The following is a 22,406-nucleotide window of genomic DNA, read 5'->3' as shown; positions in this document are numbered from 1 at the left end:
TGCTTAGTGAAAATGGYTGTGTGTGTGTGTGGCACTTTAATGTAATGACACAATCTGTAAGTACAATAGTCTAAGTTAAATAATGCTTCCTCACAAAGTTTCAGGCGCACAACTAAGGAGTTAAGTAGTTTCCATGTTTGTTTTTCCTGGATCCTGTTCTGAGACTATCTTCCATAGCTGGAAAAGGTCAACATCCTACCATTAATACAACATTATTCCCACAAGTTTCTACAACAAAAAAAGTTTTCATAAACAAAAGCCATTTTTTAATGTGGTGCATCAAGAGCCATGTTTACTTGCGCTGTTATTTTGCCAGTACCTTATGGTTTAGGAAAGATAAGGCTATTAACAGAATTTAAAATACATATTTTTTGATCTTACTCCACATTGGGAATGAAAGAAAATGTTACTAAACTGTCCTCCCAACTTCCTCTCTTGAGAGGTCAGATAACTTGGCAATCTATCACTTCTGARAAAGAAAGTCTACATATGTGTATTTGAAGGAGCCAAGACATGTAAAAAAATTATATACAATCATTCAAAATTTTCTGAACTTTGCTCTGAAAATAAATAATGCTGACATTAAGAAACCAGTTTGAAGTATTTTATAGTTATTAAAGTAAAGCCCCACAAATCTTCTCATAATCAAAATGCTCAGAGGAACTTCTTTGCTTTGACTATTAACTCTCTTTGTTCCTATGTACTGGTTGGCAAAGACAGTTCATTTGGGAAATGCACATACATTTATAGTCTTTCCATTTGTCAGCTTTCTGTAAAACTTCTAGAGTCTTCATAAAAGCAGTACCAAAACACTTGCATGACATCGGGCTAACATGTAAAAGGCAAAAAAAAAAAAAAAATTGAAGAGAAATGAGGTTTTTTTGTTTGGGTTTTTTTTTTTCCTTCACTTACAGTTTTTAACTGCAGCACCTGTTTGGATTGCTCATTTGTTCCCAATGCATATGATTCACATCCCTTCTCTCCAGAGAAACAAAAGCACAAAACCTCAATGTACAATCCAGAACGTGGATCCCGCTATTTCTTCTCTTTGAACTTCAAATCTAAAGTGGAAAGAATGTTTTGGAATGCTGGCATCTGAGTAAGAATGTGCAGTACATGGTCAGTGGGTGTAGATGTAGTTTCAGTACAGAATAACACATAAAGGGAAATACAGTGGAAATAGTTGTCATTTTAAACATATTTTTATATCAGATTCTGGATTACATGAGAGATGTGATACACAGGATTAATGACTGACAAGCAGCTCAGGATTTGTAAGTGAATTTCTGCTTCTATCCATGAGCAGGTCAGCAGTACCAGGGTGCTGCTGACTGCTGCCTCTTTTGAGGAAAATGCACAGAGTAAAGGTGGTGAAGAATAGGTGGTGACTGCAAATTTAGTTGAAAGGTACTCAGTCAAATCAGAGGAATGAGGTAGATTCCCTCTGAGAAGCTTTCACAAATGCTCAGTTCAAATTTATAATTTTTATATTTCTTTAGCTTTTATCCACAGAAGGAATTTTGTTTAGAGTTCTCCATTAAAAGAGCCCTATCAAAAGCTCAGRTAACCCATAGTTCAACCATTCTGAGTATCAAGAGACACTAATTTAGCACACTAAAGATCTGGGTTAAAACCCTGGACCAAAAAGTGCAAGGGAGCTATCCCATGGTATCTTACCTAGTTGAGACACTGAGACACATAATACCCAGACCAAAATGAGAGGGGCAGAACCCAGAAAATGGTCTTGTAAAACAGGGATAAAAGTAACAGCATTCTGAATTGGTTACAGGAACACACTGAGCTGCATGTAACAGAAAGCAAATGTGCAGTTCATATTACTTGAGCTCCATATCCACCAGCCACAAGGCAGTAAAAATACATATCACACTGACAGCAAGGGAGGAGATTACATCACTTCAGGGACACACCTGACTCTGGATGTGAGAGACTCTGGAGGAGCACGAGTGTCAGGCTAGAAGCTGGTAAGAGCCAACAGAGCATTACGAGCACCATGGCATCATACAAAGGCACATCCTCTGGACACAGACTAAACTGACCCCAGTTTCAGGGTGATTAACAAAACAGGGGATTGTTTCACAGCCCCCATCAGAATTTATTCTCAGCAATTTAATCAGAAGTCAGATAGGAAGTAAACTAAATTCATCAGTCATCAGCTGGCTGATACTCCTGCATCCTGGAGTGTTTACAGGTTGTGCAACATTTCCTGTCCCAGGGAAAGAAATACTTGTTACAAGTATGAAATGCCTTTTGTTTTATTTCAGTCACTAGTTCTTAACAGAAGTTTCTTGCTGAGGTTTTCTTTGCTTTGTCTCTGCTTACCTCATGACACTTTAATATCTAAATATTAAGAGTTTTGTTTGAAAGACTTGCCTTTTGTTTGGTTTACATATTGCTATGTACACTTACAATTTTTCTTTCTGACTACRATTCTCTCCTCTTCCAGCCCATCCTAACCAACTCAAGGAAACTTCTGCTTGTTCTGTGATTATGCCAAAAGCTTTGTGCCCAGGGAAGGAGGCACTTCTAGGAAGGAAGTCTCGATGATATTTTGCTTTGGAGAGTAGTAGATTAGTATCTCCAGATGGTTTTATCTCAATTCTCACCCTGACAGTCAAATTTAAGCAAAGATGGCTATTTCCTATTTCCATTACAAGAAGCTGAAAGGTTCTCACAGCAGACTAAGCTGGAAGCTTCAGCATTTCCCTCCTGGACCCTCTGGAATGTCCTCGTTACTGCTGCAGTTTTGATTTAAACACCTGGGTCTTCCCCAGTCAAACACAAGGTAATTTGCCTGTGATGCTTCTGCTTTTTTACAAAACAAACTTGAGCGTCTCATGAATTCTTGGATGCTTAGTTAGCTCTYATAAAGCCAAAGCTTACTTCTGAACAAATTTCAGTTCTGAGAGCTAATCAGACCAGCAGCCACAATAAGTGATCTTGTAACATGTGCATAGAAGGGATCATGATCATGCACTTGCTTAAAGACACAGGTTATCTGATAGAGGTTATAAGACCCTAGGAATGACTTGCTTTTGTAAAGAGGGAATTTTGAGGAAGTTTTCCTTGAATTAAATTGCTATGTAAGGCATAAGTTAAAGTCTGACCTGTATTTCACTTCATAACAAGAATAGATTATGACACTTGAGACAACATGAGGTGACCATGTYGGTGGTATATATTTGAATAAACAAATTGCAGGAATAGGTGAACAATTATAAACTAACACTAGGTACTGAATTTCATTATGGGAATGTTCTTAACTGAATTGAAAATGAATTGTACTCCACTGGGTATGGATAACAGCTGCGCAGCTTCTAACTGCAGGCTCTTTCTGAGATCTTGAACAGAATTTGGTTTAGAGAATTGGGAATATGAAAAGAAAAATACAGTATGAAAGATCTCTTCTTGAAGCAAAGGATTCACAAGTGGCTGCAAGAGCATTCCARCAACTGTAAATACACGACAGAGAAGTATGTTTATCCCACAAAAATGAAAAGGACTCCTGTTGATTTARTACACAGAGGCAGGAACACATTTAGCTTTACAATTATGCCTCACTGCAAGGAGGGTTTATKTAGCCAGTTGGTGTTCTGACTTATACCATACAAAACATCTTTGAAGTCACTTAAGTTATACAACATACATAAATCAGGACAGTTCTCTGTCTAGGACTAAGAATAGGTAGAGAAGGAAAATCCTTACAGGGAAAAAGCAGAACACAATGTCTGTGAGGGGAAGAGTAAACAACAGCCCATACTGCAGCTGTGTAAATGCACAACGCCACAGACTCAGCTGAAAATATGATGTGCATATTTATTTCAGAGTGTTGGGGCTTTTAAGGGAGATAAAAACAATCTTTTTAAAAGAAAAAATAGTTTCTGAGAATGGTATTTAGTGCGTATTCAGTTTTGGTAAACATGAGGGGCCAAACTGTCAGGGAGGATACGCTGAAATTATTTTGAGGAATTTCGCTGATTAAATGTACACATGACTGATACAATTAGMAGTGTCTAGCAGAAACTATTACTTAGTAAAACTGTAACTGTGACAGCAGTGTATACCCATCTTTGATGGCTCTATATGTATTTTAGCAGGGAGGGCAGCACTCCTGTGGCAACAGAGCTATGGGTCCCTCCAGCGAGGACTGGACACTCTGAGGAGGGAGACACAGGGGGCAGGAGGGTCTCTGTCCCTCTGCATCCCCAGCCCTCTGCTGTTTCTTGTTCTGCACACCCCACACCACAGTGGGGCCTGGGCTGCAGTGTCCAGCRCTGGCACTTGGAGCAGTGTCAGGGTCACTTGCAGGGGGACCCCAAGGACACCCTGTTCCTTCCCATGGGGGCTTCCTCATGAAGCGACCCCATCTTCCTTAGCCTTGGTGGTAGTCATGGATCCAGACTAGCCCCAACAGGCCTGTTCTCCACTTCCCATGTATCTRGAATAGCTCAGGCATCTTTAGAGGATGACACAGAAGGATGTTGGTCTGGGGCAGGAGAAGCAAGCCTGTTCTCTAGTTCACATGACCAAGGTTACCACTGCAGATCAGGCCCTGGAGGTGCTTGATCCCATGGAGCTGCCCTGCACCTTCAACAACGTCACTCCAACACATGCCATTCCCCTTCTCAAGAGATGCTTGAGCCATTGTGCCAGATTGAAAATATGCCACTACATGCTGGACAGGCCCTGAGGAAATAGCTCCAGAGATGCAGGGGTGAGCAGCTCCCTGCTGAGACTCTGACTGTGACTCTGTGTATGGATTCATCCACGATCTTGGGTCTACAGGGCTACATGGTTTACTTGCCCTCCTCTGCATTTTGGCCTGAAGACATGGGAACAGCTCATTTTTTAAGCAGAATTTTCTGTGGTGGCCAAAGCTGTCCCAGCAGACACATTTTGTGATGACACTTTTYAGATGGCTTTGCAATTCACTAAGCAGCTGCCTTTGACATGGTTTCTCTCCTCAGGCTGCTCTGCTGTTTTTCTGGGGGTGAAACATTCTGGTCTCCCATCTCTCTGATGATAAAAATTCTCCCTTGAGAAAGTTTTCTGGCCTTACCGTCCCTGGCAATTGTGCTGAATTCTGGATCTCTCCATCAATTTCTCTAATTTTAATGCTGTTGTTTAACTGGATAATCTGACTTCTACCATTTTAAATTTATATTTCATAGCACATCTGCAGCATTTGAGAGTTCACTGCATGTTTCAAACCACACCACAGCATCTTGGCAGTTACACATGACTTCAGAGATTTTATACACATATATCTGACGCACAGAGGAARTAATTAAACCATGTGGACCTCTCCCATACAGTAGGAAGCACAGCACAAATCTTCTCACTTGATTTATTATAACCTCATGTCATTTAGCAAAACCAACTCTGCAACTGTTTGAAGGAGAGAAGCCAGCTGAGGAGAGGGAGAACCTGCATGGGGAGCTGTGGTTTAGGCAATCCTGAGCAGTTTTATGTGCCTGCAGCAGCACAGGGCAGTCAAGACCTTGCTGTCAGCGCCAGGTATGAGGCAGCAGGGCACAAATTCCACTGTTTGGTTTGTGAGATATTGYAACAGCAAGAAAAACAAATGGATGTGTCCTCAGCCTGCACATTTACCTCTCCTCAGCTCCAATGGCAGGGGCTAAGGATGAAGAGCTGAAGGGGACAGCAACAGTCATCAACCTGGCCACACATGGAGCACATCCCTCCTCTATCTTGCAGCCTCACTCTGTGAGGAGGAGTTGAAGAAGGAACAAGATTGGGCTCATAAAACCTCACTGGTTTTGTCTACAGGGCACACTGATGGTGGGGGAATGGCCCCACAGTGCAAAGTCCCTAGCAAATATAAATCAAGTAAAATAAAAGCTGTGAAAAATGGTGCAAGACAGTGTTACCCTGCATATCTGTGCAAAGCACATGGAGGAGTGTGCTCTGTAATGGGCAAGGGGTTCGTCTCACAGTGGTAAGGGACAGCAGCAAAGACATATTTGAACTGAAGAGTTTCCTGTGGAAAGCATGTTTTATCCATAAATCTGCATGCCAGTGCATAGCCTCATTAAATACCRGAATAATGAATAGATATGGGTCCAACACCCACAGCATGGTGGTGCCTTTGAGCCCTTTGCTGCTGGAGTCCCTGTCCACTGGAAAGAAGCTGTCACTGTGCTCCTCTGCATATTCTACTTCTGCCACAAACCTGGAAGTGTTAGGAAAGCTTCTGGCACCATACAGAGTCACATGCAAACAGCTCCTGCCCAAGGAGCTCACACCCCAACACAGACAATCCCAGACAGCTGGGAAGACCACAGCATCCTGCGTTACAGGAGGGAGAGCTCCTCTCAGAACCAGCTTTCCTCATTCCTCTTCCAGGCTATCAAGAAAGGAAGTCCTTTGTAGGAAGCCTTTAACAGATAAATGGTGGTGAAATGGAAAAGGAGATGTTGCATGCCTGGGAGTGGATATAACAGAAAGGTCATCAAAGAAGAGAAGTGGGGGACCTYGCAACTGAAAAACAGACAAAAGGTGGTTTATAAAGAAAAAGCAGCATTGGATCAGAAGAAATAATACAGACATATGTCTTTATCTGACTGGACAGAAAGACTGTCTAGGTTGCTATACTCTGAATGGAGTGAAACAACAYGTACTGGGGAGGATAGCAAGTACAATTTCCTTTTTTTTTGCTCTTACACCTATGCTATACTTTGCCAACAATATTGGGGACAAAGAAACCTGCTTTAAACAAGTTTATAAGGGCTAATAACATATYTTTAACCAGTGATATTGTATTTACAAAGAAATAGTTTTGCTAAGTAATAAGACAAGCAATAGTTAGACACAGAATTTCATTAAATAACCATGACCCATACTGAARAAACCCCAAACCAAAGCCACAAAAAACCCCAAAGTACTTTTCTTTGCTCCGCATCCATAATAGCAGTAGACAGAAAGGAATTTGACAGACTAATACAGTCTTTTCATAGAAAAATAGTTTTAGCCTGTGGGAGAAAAAATGCTCATGGATGTTTTATTTGCTTGGGCTTGCAGCTAATTCATTGTCTAGAGCTGTTCTCTGCRCCTAAAACACGGACTTCTATCCTTCAAGATCTTCTTTCTACATGCTCCCAAAGTTCATACCTAATGGTCAGTACACGGTATTTTAACGTTTGTCATCCTTTTCCAGATAAATGCAATGGAAACACTTAGGTATACTTCAACAATCTGCCTCATTATGCAAAGACACTGAAGATGATTTGGAAACCTTATGTACAAACTGAGGTTAATAAAGAACATTTATTTTCGCAAGCGTCAGTTAGAAAATGCTGAGAACAGGCTCTGTCTGCCTCGGCAGATACTGTTTGAGATGACAGCCTGCCCATTCCCACATTCCTGGTCTCTCCAGGTCAGACTCAAAGGATTCCACTAATAGTTTGGTACTTAGCAAAGCAGACAAAAGGAAAATGGGTCAATGTTACTTGCTCCCATGTGACAAAAATACAGAAAATAGAAACAAGCACCATTTGAGAAATTTGTAAAGCCTCAGACATATGTCATGAGAAACATTTACAATCTCTGGAGTATAATTAAAGTGCTAAAGGATGACCTGGATTATCCCTCTTGGATGCCTGTGTGAGCTACCCAGTCACAGAGTAAAACCATCATTCCCCCGCTGCTCTATCTTTAAACTCCTGCTCACAGTAAGCAGAAATTGCAAAACTTGGCTGAAAGCACAAATAATATTTCGTGCAGCAGTTGTAATGTCTGACTGCTAGAAGTCAAAGCCTGAAGGTCTAACCAAATGGGCAACACATTTTCCTGAAAACAATCCTGACAGTGCATTTCGTTTCCTTAATGAAGTGTAATTCGTGTGTGAAAACCAAACAAAAAGATCAATGATACAGAATCACAGCATATTCTGAGTTGGATGGGACACATAAGGATCATCCAGTCCAACTCCTAAATGACTGGCCTGTACAGGGATCAAATCCCTGGCACTATGAGTGCCCATCCCCACCCAACTGAGCTGATGTCATGCATACGTGATGTATGTGCTGTGCAGACACTATTGACCAGAACAAGGGGAAAATCACAAAATTCTCCAACTTCAGATATGTATTTTCTAAATAAGGTAAAATATTTGCAGGATTTCATAGGAAGACAGGAAGGAGGAAAAAAAACCCATTCAAGAAAATAGGTATGGCAATATTTTTAAATGGTTGTGAGTTGCACCCAAAGGGTTCTTATCCCATTCTTATCACTGTGACCAAAGCTAAGTGTGCATTATTCACCTTCAAAAASCTTCCTTTCTGTTATTTCTTCACTAGAGTTAGATTTTCTAGAATTAAATTTTAAGTYGTGTTATATTTTCTGAAAAGAAAAAGGTTCTTGATTTCTTAAGTGTGATTTCTCTTGCATTTTCTCTCTCATTCCAATTTGTGATATGCAGATGTTCAAATACATTCTTAAAAACACTGTCCTCAAAGTAAATTCCTAAAATATCAGTGAAATACCTTCTCAATTTATTAGCAAACCACTGGAAGATTTGTTTTTTTCAGTGTGTGTAACAAGCCCATAAATCAACAGAACACACAGGTAATGCAAAAGGCATCAGGCAGTGCCATCTCAAACAGAAGAGCTGAATTTACATCACAAATAGTTAATCCAGCATATTGACTTCGGTCATAAGTTTGTTTGAACTGCAACCTTGGTATTCATTTTGATTGATTACACTAATTCTTGAGCTTTGTCCAATGCTGTTGAATTGTTTTCTCATCGCACCAACTGAGATTACAAAGGTTTCTGATGCCAGGCCATAGGAGAGATATCTGCACAGATCTAACCTTGGGCTTTAGAAGGAAAGTGCAGTATCTTTATGAAGGCTGCATACCTGCACTTATTTTGCTGGAGATAACGTATGTCAGTCCAGGGAAGTTTAAAATTAATAAATTGAACATGGAAATAAAAAGGTGAATGTGTTCTTCTGAATACCTTTCATTAAAGTATCATTCTTTTGCTCTTCTGTACAGCTGATTTGAAAAAGTTTTGAAGCAATTTTGCTTTTATGGCTGGAGCAAAAGGCAGGAAGTGCAGATTGTTAGCATGGGATGGGCTTAACAAAACTTGTATTCCTTTAGATTATAAACAAWTACAGTTTCTATACATCACTTATGGAATCAAACAACGTTTCATATCTGGCTGATGCAGAAATGTTTTTCAAAGGAATGAAAGGAAAACAAGGACTGAAAAAAAATTGTTCAATATGCCCATTTTGTTTGATTTGAAAGAAAGTCTCAGTTTGAATTTATTTCATCTTTTAAACATTCTTTACAATATTGTGAACATTTACAATTGAAAATGTGATTTTTGTGTGAACATTTAATTGCACTCTTCCATGTACTGAAACAAAACACCTTGCTTTATTTTTTAATATATCTTGCATTTTTTATTTGAAACAGATTCTGAGGAAGACCTTTCACTGACTTCCCAAATCTCAGATTTCGTGTAGAATGCATATATGGGAGAAGGAGCTTCTTGCTCATGGGAAAGTTATCTAATCTGCATCCACCAGTTCAAAAAGATCTCTGATGTTGATTAAACATGTATAAACAGAGCTTAAAAAAAGAAGGAAACATGCATATTTCACTCAAAAAAATGTCAAGACAAATGTACTAAAGGACAGCAATTAGCAACCAACATAACTATCCCACTACACGCTTGATTAATAGTCAATGTAGTTCAGCTTAAGCAATTTTCATTAAATAAAACATTAGGTCATAAACTAGGTATCGAGTTTCAGAYTGGCATGACTTCCAGTTCAATCAAGCAAACCTGGACTCTGGCTGCCTTTGGTAGTGAACTCTAAAGATTTTGGGCCTATTTCCTGCTAACAGTTCATGCAAGCAGGCCTTATGCTCAAGATTTAGATGCCTAYGAAACAGTATCAAGATTTCAGGCTTTTTTTTATGCTGGCAAGACCTTTTAAGGCTGTGTTTTGAAAGTATTAACCTAAACAAAAGTGTGCATTTGAAACTGCCCTCAAACATGTGTGCAAAAGACAACTGTACTCATGTATCTGAAAGCAGAATTTATCTTCACATGGTTCAACAGTTTTTTATAGTAACACTTTTCCTGTCTTTTGCCAGTGGAGATGCTCTCCTCTATTACCTTCAGTAGAGAAAAAAAGAAAATTAAATCTTGAAGTACCATACCAGACTTGATTAGAACATTGAAATAATGAAGAGTGACATCCTGTCACATGTATAGTGCTCATTAATACMACAGGCATTTCAATTTTAAATCTGTTGCCATCACAAACACCTCCTCCAAATACCTCCCCTCTGAGGACAGCTCTTCCTCCTGGAAATTTCCAGAGACTTAACCTTGGTCTATGAAGCAATGTGAAATTTTGAAGTATGGATTTTTGGTACTTATAACCATTCTGCTGCAGAATCTGATAACACATCAGAAGATACATGATCAAGTTCACTCCCAAAGATTTGTATATGGCAAACATTGGAGAGCAAAAAGGACATTTTCCAAACCATTTCTGTCTTGGTGACCATCAAAAAAATCCCAAAAAAATCCTGATGCTGATCTAAGAAGTATTTAGGAGTTGTCAGTCAGAGGGAAGGTGGATAATCATCCTGGAACAAGGGATCAAATCTCTGATAAACTCTAAGCTCTAGGTGATTACAATGTCTGCTTGGTGTGAGGATGCTCCTGGGACAGAGTGAATCTTCCAGGAGAGGACAAAGCAGGTGATAGCAGTGGGAGATTTGATGAGTTGACACAGAAAACTGGATTTGGAACAGGTGAGAGGACTGAAAGGCCTCTGCTTTACAGGAATGACAGAAAATGAGATACAGCCAGGTCAATGGCACAGTATGTGAAAGCTACAACAAAGTGTTAAGTGTTACAGCAAAAAATACTCAGGGCAGATGGGAACATGAGGGAGTCCTTGTGGGGGGAATAACAGAAAGGTAGGACTTGGTTTGTATTTAGGATTCCTCTGTTAAAGACACCAATCATTAAATACTCAGTGAAATTAGAGAAGCTGCACAATAAGGTCAGGTAGCAATAGCGGCCAATTCCAACTACCCACAATGCCTCATCCAGATGTGACAAGGAAATAAAAGTTTGGATCCACCAACTGACCTTCTTGTAATGCGGTAAACACCGAGACCCACAAGAAAGAATGCTGCTCTGGATTCAGTCTCAAGTGCTGAGCAGGACCTGCTTCAAGAGGTACTGTTGGGAAAACTGCTCTGCAAGAGCTTCAAAATGTAACTGAACTTAATGCTGTAGCATAATGGGATGAAGTAAGCCAAACAAATACATCACAGAGATATCCAATTTCAAGAAGGGGAAATACATAAAAATCACAAAAATAGTAAAAGCCAGRAAAAGCAGTCAAAAAGGCAAGAAGCCTAAAGCAACCTGGAGGCTTTTCAAAAACACTGTATTAAAAGTCCCAGTAAACTACATGTCACATATCAAATAGAAAGTAAAATGGTTCAATAAAAACCCCGCATAAAAATAGCTAAGGAGGCTATTGTAGGCAAAAGGGATGGCATTTAAAAAATTGCTGGAATGAACAGGAATGCCCATAAAAGACAGATCAAGAGTAAGTAACAACTAGGATGGCTAAAGATGAATGAGAAAATTTTGCAGAACATAACCAAGTTGATAGTAAAAGGCTGTTTAAAGGAAAACAAGAAGCCATCCAGGGAAACAGCAGTACCACATGATGCAAAGGGTTTATAAGGGGCACTTGAGGATGATAAGGCCATAGCAGAGAAACTTAGTGACTTCTCTGCAGAGATCTTTACTGCTGAAGGTGTTTRAGAGGATCCCAAATCCAAGATATTCCTTGACAGAGATTAATTTCAGATAAATAYGAAGTAATAGATGAAACAGGTAAAGCAGGTGTAACTGACTGAACACGAGTGGGGAAATTCACCCAYGATTTCTGAAGGAACTCAAGTGTGAAAGTGCAGAACTGCTGGCCAAAGTGTGTAACCCAACATTACAAACTCCCACTGCACCAGTGGGCTCATGACAACCAAGCTTCCATGCGGAAAAGGGGGCTCAAGAAGAGACCTTGARAAATGTGGACCAGCTTATTTGACTTTCCTGCTTGGCCAGGCAGTAGTCCAGCTTAAAGAACACAATAACTGAGCATAAGGATAAGCAGGATAAACCAAGTCTTAGTGACTAATAATATATTTGGATTTTTGAAACTGATTTTATAAAAMGCTTCATCAGTTTTAAATTAAATTTTCTTGGGGTTGTAAGAGAGGTGCTCTTTTGGACTGAAGGCTGTTAAAGAATAGGAAGAAAAGAACAGTAGCYGAATAGTAGCTAATAAAAGAATAGTAACTAATTTCAAAATGGAGAAGTAACAGCAGTGGGTCCTCTCAGATGTGCACTCTAACTCATTTTTGCAAAGGTTTAAATGGKGATCTGTGGAAGAGACTGAACTGTGAAACATCTGAGTCTATAGAGGATACTAATCTAGTTTGTTAAATGTGATGCTGGTGATGAGGAATGGGGTGATCTGGTGATCTCCTAGACTTAGAGACCCAGAAGGACCCCACAAAACTGGATGGGGACAGTTCTGGTCTCAGAAGAGAGAGTAGAGTAAAGGGACTAAGGGCTTGGRGTGTCACCTTCAAAAGAAAAGCTAAAAAGGCTGTGACTCATCCTTTTGGACAAGGGAAATATAACTGAGAGGGAATATAACTGGGATTTAAAAAATCAAGGAAACAGTGAGTAACAGAAACACAGAGCTACCCCAAATRTCACAGTACTAGAAAATAGTATGTATTTGATGAGACCAGAGAGAGGTTTATTGCTTTAAACAGGTCAGACAGTGATTTATAAAATTTATGTCATTTGAGTAGTGCCACTGGAGGCTGTGAAGACACACAATTCCAGCAGCTTCAGAAAAGGATTAGACAAATACAGGACAAAACACAGACACTGAAGGAACATATAAATTGGGTTATCWTGGTTACAAGTGAATGGACTGCAGAAAATTGCCAAAACTCTGTCCTTTCTGTAAACAGTATCTCTTACTACCACTGTTGAGAACAGAGTAGTGAGCTAAATGAACTACTSGTTCAATTTCAGAAGATGTTGCTTATGTAATTATTTTGTGGAGAAAAGGGGAAAAAAATAAACCCCATATTTAATCAGATATATCAGTTTATACCAATGAGGAGTTACAAGTAGCTATTGTCACTAGACCAGCTTGGAAGCCAGTTAATTGCAAAATACAAGAATTACACTAACAGTCAACAGTTGATAAAATTAARTTATTGGATTTAAACATTKCCCTAAGATATAATAATGGAATTGATTATAGATTATTAATGTGTACTATTTTGTTGATTTTTTTTTTAATTTATGAAGAAACACATCTAGATCTAGCCCATGTGTCATGTTAAGACTTAAACCTGCATAGGAAATGTCTGCAAGTAAATATTAGACACTAAATTTCCCAACTGTGTAGCATCCAAAAGCATACAGAAGTAATTGTAGGTTTTCTAGTAATTGCTTACCCTTGGCCACTGCATAAATAAAAGCAATATAACAGATACCTGTAAAGGAGTTCGAGTGAACCCTCATGTCAGTCTGGTTAAAATGCCTGGGCATTCCCAAAAAATGGCCTTTATAGGAAGACACAAAGCTGTCTTTTAATTTCAGTTTCCATCATTCCAGCCYCTTGCAAAAACAATGGCTAAATGGCTTGAGCACTGTTAGACGCTTGACTTGGAAAGTACAAAGCAAGATTTCAAAAGAGTTCATTTTCTCACTCTATAGAAAGATCAAAAGGTTTCTACTCACTTCCACTTTCCATAAAGCTTTCTAGGCTGGTTATGAAGTGAGGCTGATTATGAACTTCAATAGGTCAAACAGTTGGCCATTGTACTGAATGGAGTTATCGTTTCCTACATAAGTGCATTAATGTTTAACAAATTTTAAGGCATGTATATTGTTCCCTGAGTAAGGTATGGTTTGCAAAGAAATATAAATTGAAACTCCCATAAATAGGGGTTGCAATAAAAATCTAGAGGAAAAAGAAAGAAAGCCAGATGTTTTTAATTTGAGGTTTTTTTTTTTTTCTTCTGTAATCCAGGCTTTGCATTTCATTCAAAACAAAATATCAATACCATATCAGTGTTCCCTTTACTTTTTTCCCTCTTACCTAGGAGCCAGTGTACTCCTTATACTGTTTTCCACATGTATCTTAGGGAAAGGGTGGGTCTGTTGTCTTAGGAGAACAATTTAGGAGAAGTTGCTTTAGAAGAAAATGAGAAGATTAATCTGTCTCTGGGAGAAGACGAGTCTGTTGTCTTTCCTCTGCCTTCTCACTGTGTCCTCCACTAAGGCTCATACTATGGTTTCTTGTCATGTGGATTTGAACGCTCCTTCAGGAGCTTTGACTTGTGCTGCATCTCCACTGARCTTTTTGCCAGTTTTGAGAAGGGGAGAWGAGGCTGAGGCTGSTCCCCAAGCTGGGCTCCTGCAGCCYCAGYTCCAAGCATTCACCTAGATGCAAGGTACAGTGAGATAGAACAGATATTTGTAACCAGCTAACAGCAAATGCAACAGGAAATAACCAGGCTGCAGTGAGAAAGAACAAAGACTAGAGTGTCATTGAAGACCGGGAAAAAAAAAAAAAAAAACCAGCTTACAAAAGAAATTCCCTTTACTCTTCCTACTCTGAAGACATGAACTCAAAAGCAGGCCTGGAGGTGGGAACTTCAAGGGGATCGTGTACAGCCTGAGAAACATTTCTTCAGAGAAACTTCTCCAAGAAAAAACTTAGCATTTGCTCTGAATTGCAAATGCATTTACCAGCAATGGATGACAGGCAGGAGGTTGCAGGGTAGATGCTGCCTTTGCTTAGCTGCAGCAGCTCCCCCACCATTACAGTGTGCAGATGATGCTTCTGCTGTTGTATTTTCTGTCCCCACAGGATTTTAGYTGTGTCTGAGCCCAGTGAAAGGTGCAGGGTTGAGCCCAGCCAAAACTGAGTGGAGGAAAACCTGAAATCACGTCCCTCTTTCCAGCAGGCCCGCTAGGAGGGTGGATTTGTGCATGGATTTGTGCTGGGTTCCCTTTTGCCCCTAGAAACTGCCCATGTGAAGCAGGATTGAACTTTCCTGTGCCTTTGTGCCTGTCCTTTCCATCCTGAACCAAAAGCAGTGTAGACAGAAGCACAGGGCTTCCAGCTGTTCTGCACCAGGAGACCTGGCACAAATCACCAAAGTCTGGATGAATCTTCACACATCTTGACAGTGCCTCTCTGCCTCTACCACAGAGTCACAGGAGATATCAGCAGGCAAATTGTGCAAAACACCCTTTTTAAAAAACTAAAGTTACTGGATTAAGACAATAAACAAAGATAAGCATCTTAATGCTGTATCTTGAGACTAAAACTGAAGGAATGACAACAAATGAAGTAGAAGCACATATAAATAAAGAGCAGGCATTTCTTCAGGCCTTTACTCCTTTTATAGTTWGCAATTGTGTTTAGCACCACAATGAATTCACTTCAACAGCTGCTGCTGTGCATTCAGTAGCAGCAAGCCAAAGAAAAGGCTTTTATTTGCCTGGTTATGAGATCTGTCACAAACAGGGTGAATTTCCAGGGGCTGGCAGGGCTGGCAGCTGCTGCAGACCCTGGCAGTGCTGCTTCCACCCGAGTTCCAGGCACTCTGAGTTCCTGTGTGGCACCTGAGCTGGGGAGTCACTGCAGAAGCAGCCTCTGACAGAGTGCTCCAGGCACTCCTGCAAGTGCAAACACGCAATACGTCTATTGTGCATGCAATGAGTCACCTCSAACAGAAAACGTGCATCGTGCCAGATTATACAGAGGTTTTGTGAAAATAAATATTCCCATTGAGGATTAGCATGAGACCAGAAGCTATGCCAAATTTGACTAGACTCTAAAGGCCAATCTTGTTCCTTAAACCAGATGTTTAAYAGGGGTTGTGACATCTGAAGAGATCAGCAGACACAAACTACAGGCAGTGTATGCTAAACCAGAATGAGGTATATCATTTCAGAGGGGTAAAATACAGAGAGATAAAATATGATTTTTTAAGTGTAAACTTCTGTAAATCCCTTTTCCCAAAACTTTTCCATATCTTGCACGATTAACCACAAGCAGCAAAATAAAACTTMTGTTAGTAGCATTCTCTTTTTCTCTTTTTTGAGTATCTACTTAAAGAGAGGCCAGCCTGATTAGTAAGTGCATTACTTACTTCCCTGAGGTAAAACCAAGAGTGAGAGTGGTGAGCAAGAACGTAAAACCTGCCCTCACCTCCCAATCTAGACAGTAAGCAAMTCACAGGGAGCTTCTTGCCACCTGACTGCTTCTCTACTGTGGCAATTTTTCATTTTCAGATTTTCTAACCGATGCAGTTAGTTTTGTTTAGACATCTCGTTTCTCTGTCACACTTGGCAACTTCAGATTCAAGGTCATTCGGTCAATAAGGAACATGAAAAACATTTCAGCCACAAAAATTGGTAGTTTTGCAACAGATATTTTCATGAACTCTAGTGAGCATCTTACAGCATCGGTTTTTGATTTTCAGTCARAAGTGGCAGGAGGCACTTGCCAAACTTCATGTGCTGATGATGAGGGTAAGGCAGCAACAGCTGGAGGCAGCTCCATGGGAGGCAAGCTCTGTGTCTCACGGGAGGGTTTGTTTGTCCTCAGCTTCATCAGGTTGTCATTGGRCTCTTGTAATGGAAAGCAGACCACGAGCAGCTCATGGTCAGGCCTTGGGAGTATAAGCACTGCAGTCCCCATGGCATGATAACCCCAGCATCATCTGACTTCCATGGAGACACGAGGACTTCTGCTGTAAACAAGAATGTTCCTTGCCTCCCACCTACACTGTGACTTTCCTACCACCTCTCCCTCCACTCAGACGTGGAGTCAAGCTTGAGGAATGCAATGGGAATGGGAACTGATGGCCTGCTGTGTGGAGGGAAGGCAGGGAACTGAAAAATCTTATGAGGTTTGTGATAGCAGAACAAGCACATGACCTGCCACCACCTCTCTTGCCTGACCTATTCTTAGAGATGGGTGGATGGAAAAGGCTGAGTCACAGTCTCAGCTGCAGAAGACCAAGCTGCACAGAAGGACCCTGCCAGCCAGGGCTCCAAGCCATACAGGATAGGAACTGCCCTATTTCTCAGTGCTCTTAGTGGCAGGTGGTTAATCCCCTCCACCCCACCTCCCTTCCTCTGCCTCATTCCTCGCTAGTCCCCAAAACAAAGGACAGACTATTAGCCAGAACATAATGCCAGAAGTTTTAAACAGTTCCCTTAGCAGGGATTTCAGGTTTTGGTGGTGTGATTCCCTCTTGCTTAAATGGAAACAAATAGAATCATAGAATTATTGAATAATTTAGATTGGAAAAGACTGTTAAAATCATCAAATGTATGTATCTCATGCATGTATGTGGTRTATTTTCATAATTCTGATCCGATTAGCCCATCACAACCATCAGGTCCCTCGGCCCTCGACCTTGAGAGAAGAGCCTGCTACATTTCATAACAAGGTATTCATGGCAAAGTATTTCTTCAAATCCATGAGCTTTTGAGAAAGAAAGACAAAACAACATTTTCCTGAAAAGCAGTAATTGTTTTGATACTCTTATCAGTCTAATGCAAGTCTATAACCTATAGAAAATTATACAGCATTGAACTGCTACCATCAAGAACATTTTACAGGATGAAAATGTTACTTACACGGCTTCCTTTTTCAGGGAAACACTGGCATCCTCCACTGCAGTCTCTGCCTCCACAGGGTCCTGTGTATTTTTTTCCACCCTGCAAACCAGAACACAGGTAACACAAAAGTTAAAAGGTATCAGCTAGAATAAYAGCACAATAAGCTTTGATTAACACACTTGCGGGGAACTGCAAAAGCAAAGACCAGGGTCAGATCTAGGATTTCCAGTTGAAGCCTCTTTAATCTATGCTTAGAAGCAGCCATGAGTGGCTTTTCAGTTCCTGCAGATCAGCATCAAGAAATATAATGTTACTTCATTTATTTCCCTCCACGTTTTTGAAACACTGCAGCTCCACGCTGAGCAGCATCTCACGTATCTTTTTGACACATGCAATAGATATCGTATCACACAAGTGCAGCTGCTTGGATTCTTTAGGGACATGGACTAAGTCCTAGGTCACAACACAGCACATCCTTCTATGCATGCTCCAAATCGTTGCTGTATTTTGAAATATTTATTGGTGGGAATAAAGGAAGATGTATGTATCATGTTCAAAATCATGAGCCAAACTTCTGCTTTMTCCCCTTCTGTGCCTGCCTATTCTGGAGGCACACAAAATTTGGTTGCAGTCAACCATTGTGATTTAGAAGTCACTCCCAGCTTAAGTAAATGTCTTCAGTTACATCTCCTGCCTTACCAGAACCACCTTGGCCTGAGCCACAAATAGATGGATCACAAAATACACACCACTCCACACAAACCCTTGGATGGACTTCAACAGGCAGGCAAACTCAGATTACATTCCATGCAAGTGCCTGCATGGAATGCAGCAGCCACAGCCAGTCTTGTTCAGGAACCAGAACAGCAGAGATGATGTGCATTATAAATGTAACTTAATAAATAGAAATACTATGAAGACCAGCCTGCAGCCCACCTAAAGCCAGGGTTTTGAACCCCTGAAAATGCTCCAGCAGCCCAGTAAGTCATCTGGAAAAGGAGGAAGGGATTTCTCATCACTATTTCTGAACGTGGCTTGGCCCACATTGAGTAATTGATACAGTGAGAAGAAAAAGAGAGGACTAAGTCTAGTGTCTGCAGGAAACCAGAGCCCCTCACTGAGGGCATTTCACACACAGTGCTCCTTAGATCAAACCTCAAGACAGCCCAGCTGTGGGGTACAGAGTCAGGCTCCGTATCACTCGCACCCCTCTTGGCTGAATCAAATGGTGCCTTCACTTTTCTGCCTGAGCACATCATCTCTTGAAAGGAAGGTGAAAGGGCTACAAACAAGTCTTCAAACCAGAATGGGCACTCTGAACTGCTATTCTGCTGCTTAAATAGTGATGCTGCCATTCCTGCCCCCAGCACAGACTTAAGGAGCTGAAACACAGAGAGGGGACCAAAGCTGCCATGCTTAGAATTTTTCATGTGGCTCTAAGGAATCCTCTACTCAGCAYCTGAGGTTTTTGGTCACATTTCTCAGGTATGCATTTCTTCCTTTACACTACCTGAAAACACTGCTCTGGGATTTGTATTCCTCCCTGGCAGACAAGTGAATAAAAGGTATGGAGCAGATACCAAGTGCTGCCTAAGTCCTCCCTTGGTCATATTAGTATAGCAGGCTCTTAATCYTACAACAAACTGCAATACAGAGTTCCCAAAACAAGTTCTTGTACTTGTCACGAGAAGGTTCACGTCTGTATCTKAAGTACTTTTATAAATTACAATACTTTAGTTTCAGCTTTATATCTAATTTTCATGTTTAYTGGAAGAGGTAGGGTTTTCACACTGATAAAAGCAATCCACCAAACTGAAACCATGCCCTGATCTATTTATAGGTTAGGTGTTTTATTTAGGAAATTATTTCATGGATTTAACAGAGTTCTATGTCATGCTATGACTCTGCTTTATGTTTAAGCTATTGTTTGGAGGAAATAATAAATAAAGACTATTTTATAAACTCCAGCAGTTTGCTCAGGTTGGTTAATTTTTTAGTTAAATATTTGGAAGACCACAAATTCACTATTTCCATGGGGTTTATTTTTTATAAACTGATCTGCAGATGAAATGTGCATATTTTTCTCAGTATCCTTCATTTTACAGAGTTTCCCCCTCAGTTCCTTTTCCAAAATTGAGAACAGTTCTATTAATTTTTATGGATGCCATGTGGACCTATGGCGAGTGTGATCATATTTCCMTGGAGGATGCAGGTATTTATCAAGGAACAGTGTGCTAAGTAGTGCTGCCACTGATAACAATCCATTTTGAACTTCTGGAGATCTGTTTTTGTTGAGGCTGTAAACAATCCCAGCCTAGAAGTAACAGACAGATACAGTAATTTGATCATGAGAGTTTTCTGTTTCGCCTACTGAGAAAAAAATAATGAGAACAGTAAGTTTATTTCTTTTATTAGCAGAGTGACTCTAAATTTGGTTAAGTGTTGTCAAGAAGAAAATAACAAACCAGAACTATGGCAAGATATTTCTGCACTTGTAAAAAAAAATAAGCTGCTAATGCTTATTTCAAATGGAAGTTCAAGGTCTATTGTTTGTGTACTATCTACCATCCAACATTTTAATTTGCTGTAACAATACCAGCAGCTAATACAGGGACACAATTGTTTTCTTCCACAATTTTAGGAAGTTTTTTTTTTTTTTTTTATTTTCATGATTTTCTCATTTTGTATCCTTTTATGCACAGAGATTCAGCAGATAATGGAGAGAAAATTCTGGAAGATTCTGCAAAGGTAGGGAAYACAATGGGAAAGCATTTGAGACCAGCAGTAATACATCTCTTCTGGATTATACCCAGGCTTTCCTTATCACCAMATCTCCACCACTTCACCTTTCAACWGCTAGTGGAATGACTCTGGGAGCTTTTAGTCACAAGTAGCATTTTCTACTATCTTCCACTATCTAGAATATTTATAATTGCTTGAAGATCATTGCACAGTCATTTGATCTTACATTATTGGAGGATACAGTCTAAAACATTATGGTTTACAAGCTTGTTAAYATTCAAAAGTAAGTCTTTGTCTACTTTGTCAAAAACAATTATAACCACAGGCACACAACTGAGGTGGAGGGAAATAAAATGGACATATATCAGTCAATAATTAGAATGCAAAAAGTCTTAAAGTTTCAAATTTAGCAACAAAMAATGTACTTTGAAGTACTCAACTATTTATGTCCTGAGGAAAACAGATTTCTGGGAACATAAGACTAACAGTGACAACCCAATGTAGTTGTTTTGATCTCAGCACTGATCTTTTTKGTCAGTGGTGTGAACAGTCAGATCTAGGACATGATTCATCCCATCCTTTTACCGGCATTTAAACTGATCAACTGCGTCTCTCCCAGAAAATATCTACAGTTTTCTCTCAGCCATGAAGGTGGRTGGAGGTGACTACCTTACACACAGAGATCCACTCCCTGTAGAACTATAACAATGGAGAGATGAATATCCTGATTTGCGCAGTTAAATGAATAAAAGTGTGCCTGCACCAGAATGATATCCTAGGATTTGTGTAATCACGCTGGAAGAACTGGCCCTCAGTTATGAAGGTGTTTCCTGAGAAGACTGACAGTTCCAAGTCTTTCTCATGTTTTGGATGATGTATAATTCCACCAATCTCTAAAAAGTCCAGAGTCTAGGCAGAGCTTAGAAATGGGGTTCAGAGAATCTGACTTAAGATTTATGCAATACAGGCACAACATCCTGCTCCTATTTTAGATCATGCAGGGAATCTCATCAGATCTATTTCCAACACCAGAGTTAAATCTCATCATAGAAGGGCTAGGGGATTAGAAATGTAGCATAGGGTAACTGGTTGAGACATGTCTACAGAGCAGATGTCCAGCCTCACATGAGATGAATCCTATGCTGAGTCCAAGTGTCACCCTCATGGGAAGCCACACCCTTTGGTGGGAACACCGAGTGTGAAGAACACCACGGAGCAGACACACAGTGCAAAACCAAAATGGGTTATACCACTGCACTGCTGTGCAGGCTCTCTGTGCATAAGGTGAGGTATTGCCCAATTAGAACTAGGTTGGAGAATCTAAAGTATGGTAATTCTGCCCAGAAATGTGTAACACAAATGCTCCCAATGAGAATCACAGGATCAAAAGCTTTGGAGCTAAGGCTGTCTCATTCAGCCAACTGTAAAGGTAATATCATATTGAGAAAAATTGCCTAAGTAATAGTGCCAGAAACACCAGCTTTTGAGGGCGAAAAAAATGGGGCCAATGAGGAAAAAGAAACTAAAAGTAGATTGTTTATCTGGTAGGAGTATAGACAAGGAAAAGTAGGTGCAAAGCTAGTAAAACCTTGAAAAAGAAAAAAAATGAAGAGGGCATCAAAACAGATGAAGAATGAAGGTGGTGAGGATAAATATACTAAGAGTAAGAGCAGGGACACCTGCAGGCAGCAGGGATGGTGACTTGTGAGCACAAGCCCACGGGGAGCCCCCAAAGGTCTGCTGATCAGGTGTCCCTGTGGGGACAGGGGGRTGGTAAGAAGGGATGAGCTTGTAAGGAAGGATAGGTTTACTCCTGAATATTAATTGCAGGAGCAAAGGCAGTAGAATTGCAACTCAATAGCTCTTTTGTGTAATTTATCAGATTTCTTACAGTGATT

At 40.2% G+C, this 22,406-nt stretch overlaps 1 protein-coding gene across 3 annotated transcripts in view; it reads right to left on the bottom strand.

Annotated features, from left to right (window-relative positions):
* The window catches only part of COL4A2 (collagen type IV alpha 2 chain), a 134,695-nt gene that overhangs the window by 76,423 nt on the left and 35,866 nt on the right, over positions 1 to 22,406 (bottom strand). For all 3 annotated transcript variants that reach the window (XM_057390082.1, XM_057390072.1, XM_057390062.1), the window contains one exon: positions 17,785 to 17,865. In XM_057390082.1, the coding sequence (XP_057246065.1) occupies positions 17,785 to 17,865 (81 nt within the window). The remainder of the gene's footprint in view (positions 1 to 17,784; positions 17,866 to 22,406) is intronic.

Source organism: Malurus melanocephalus, unplaced genomic scaffold, assembly GCF_030028575.1.
Source record: "Malurus melanocephalus ecotype Western Australia unplaced genomic scaffold, MMel_1.1 scaffold_1, whole genome shotgun sequence".
Taxonomy (NCBI): domain Eukaryota; kingdom Metazoa; phylum Chordata; class Aves; order Passeriformes; family Maluridae; genus Malurus; species Malurus melanocephalus.
Note: the sequence above shows the minus strand (reverse complement) of the source record. Positions and strands in the feature narration are given on the sequence as shown.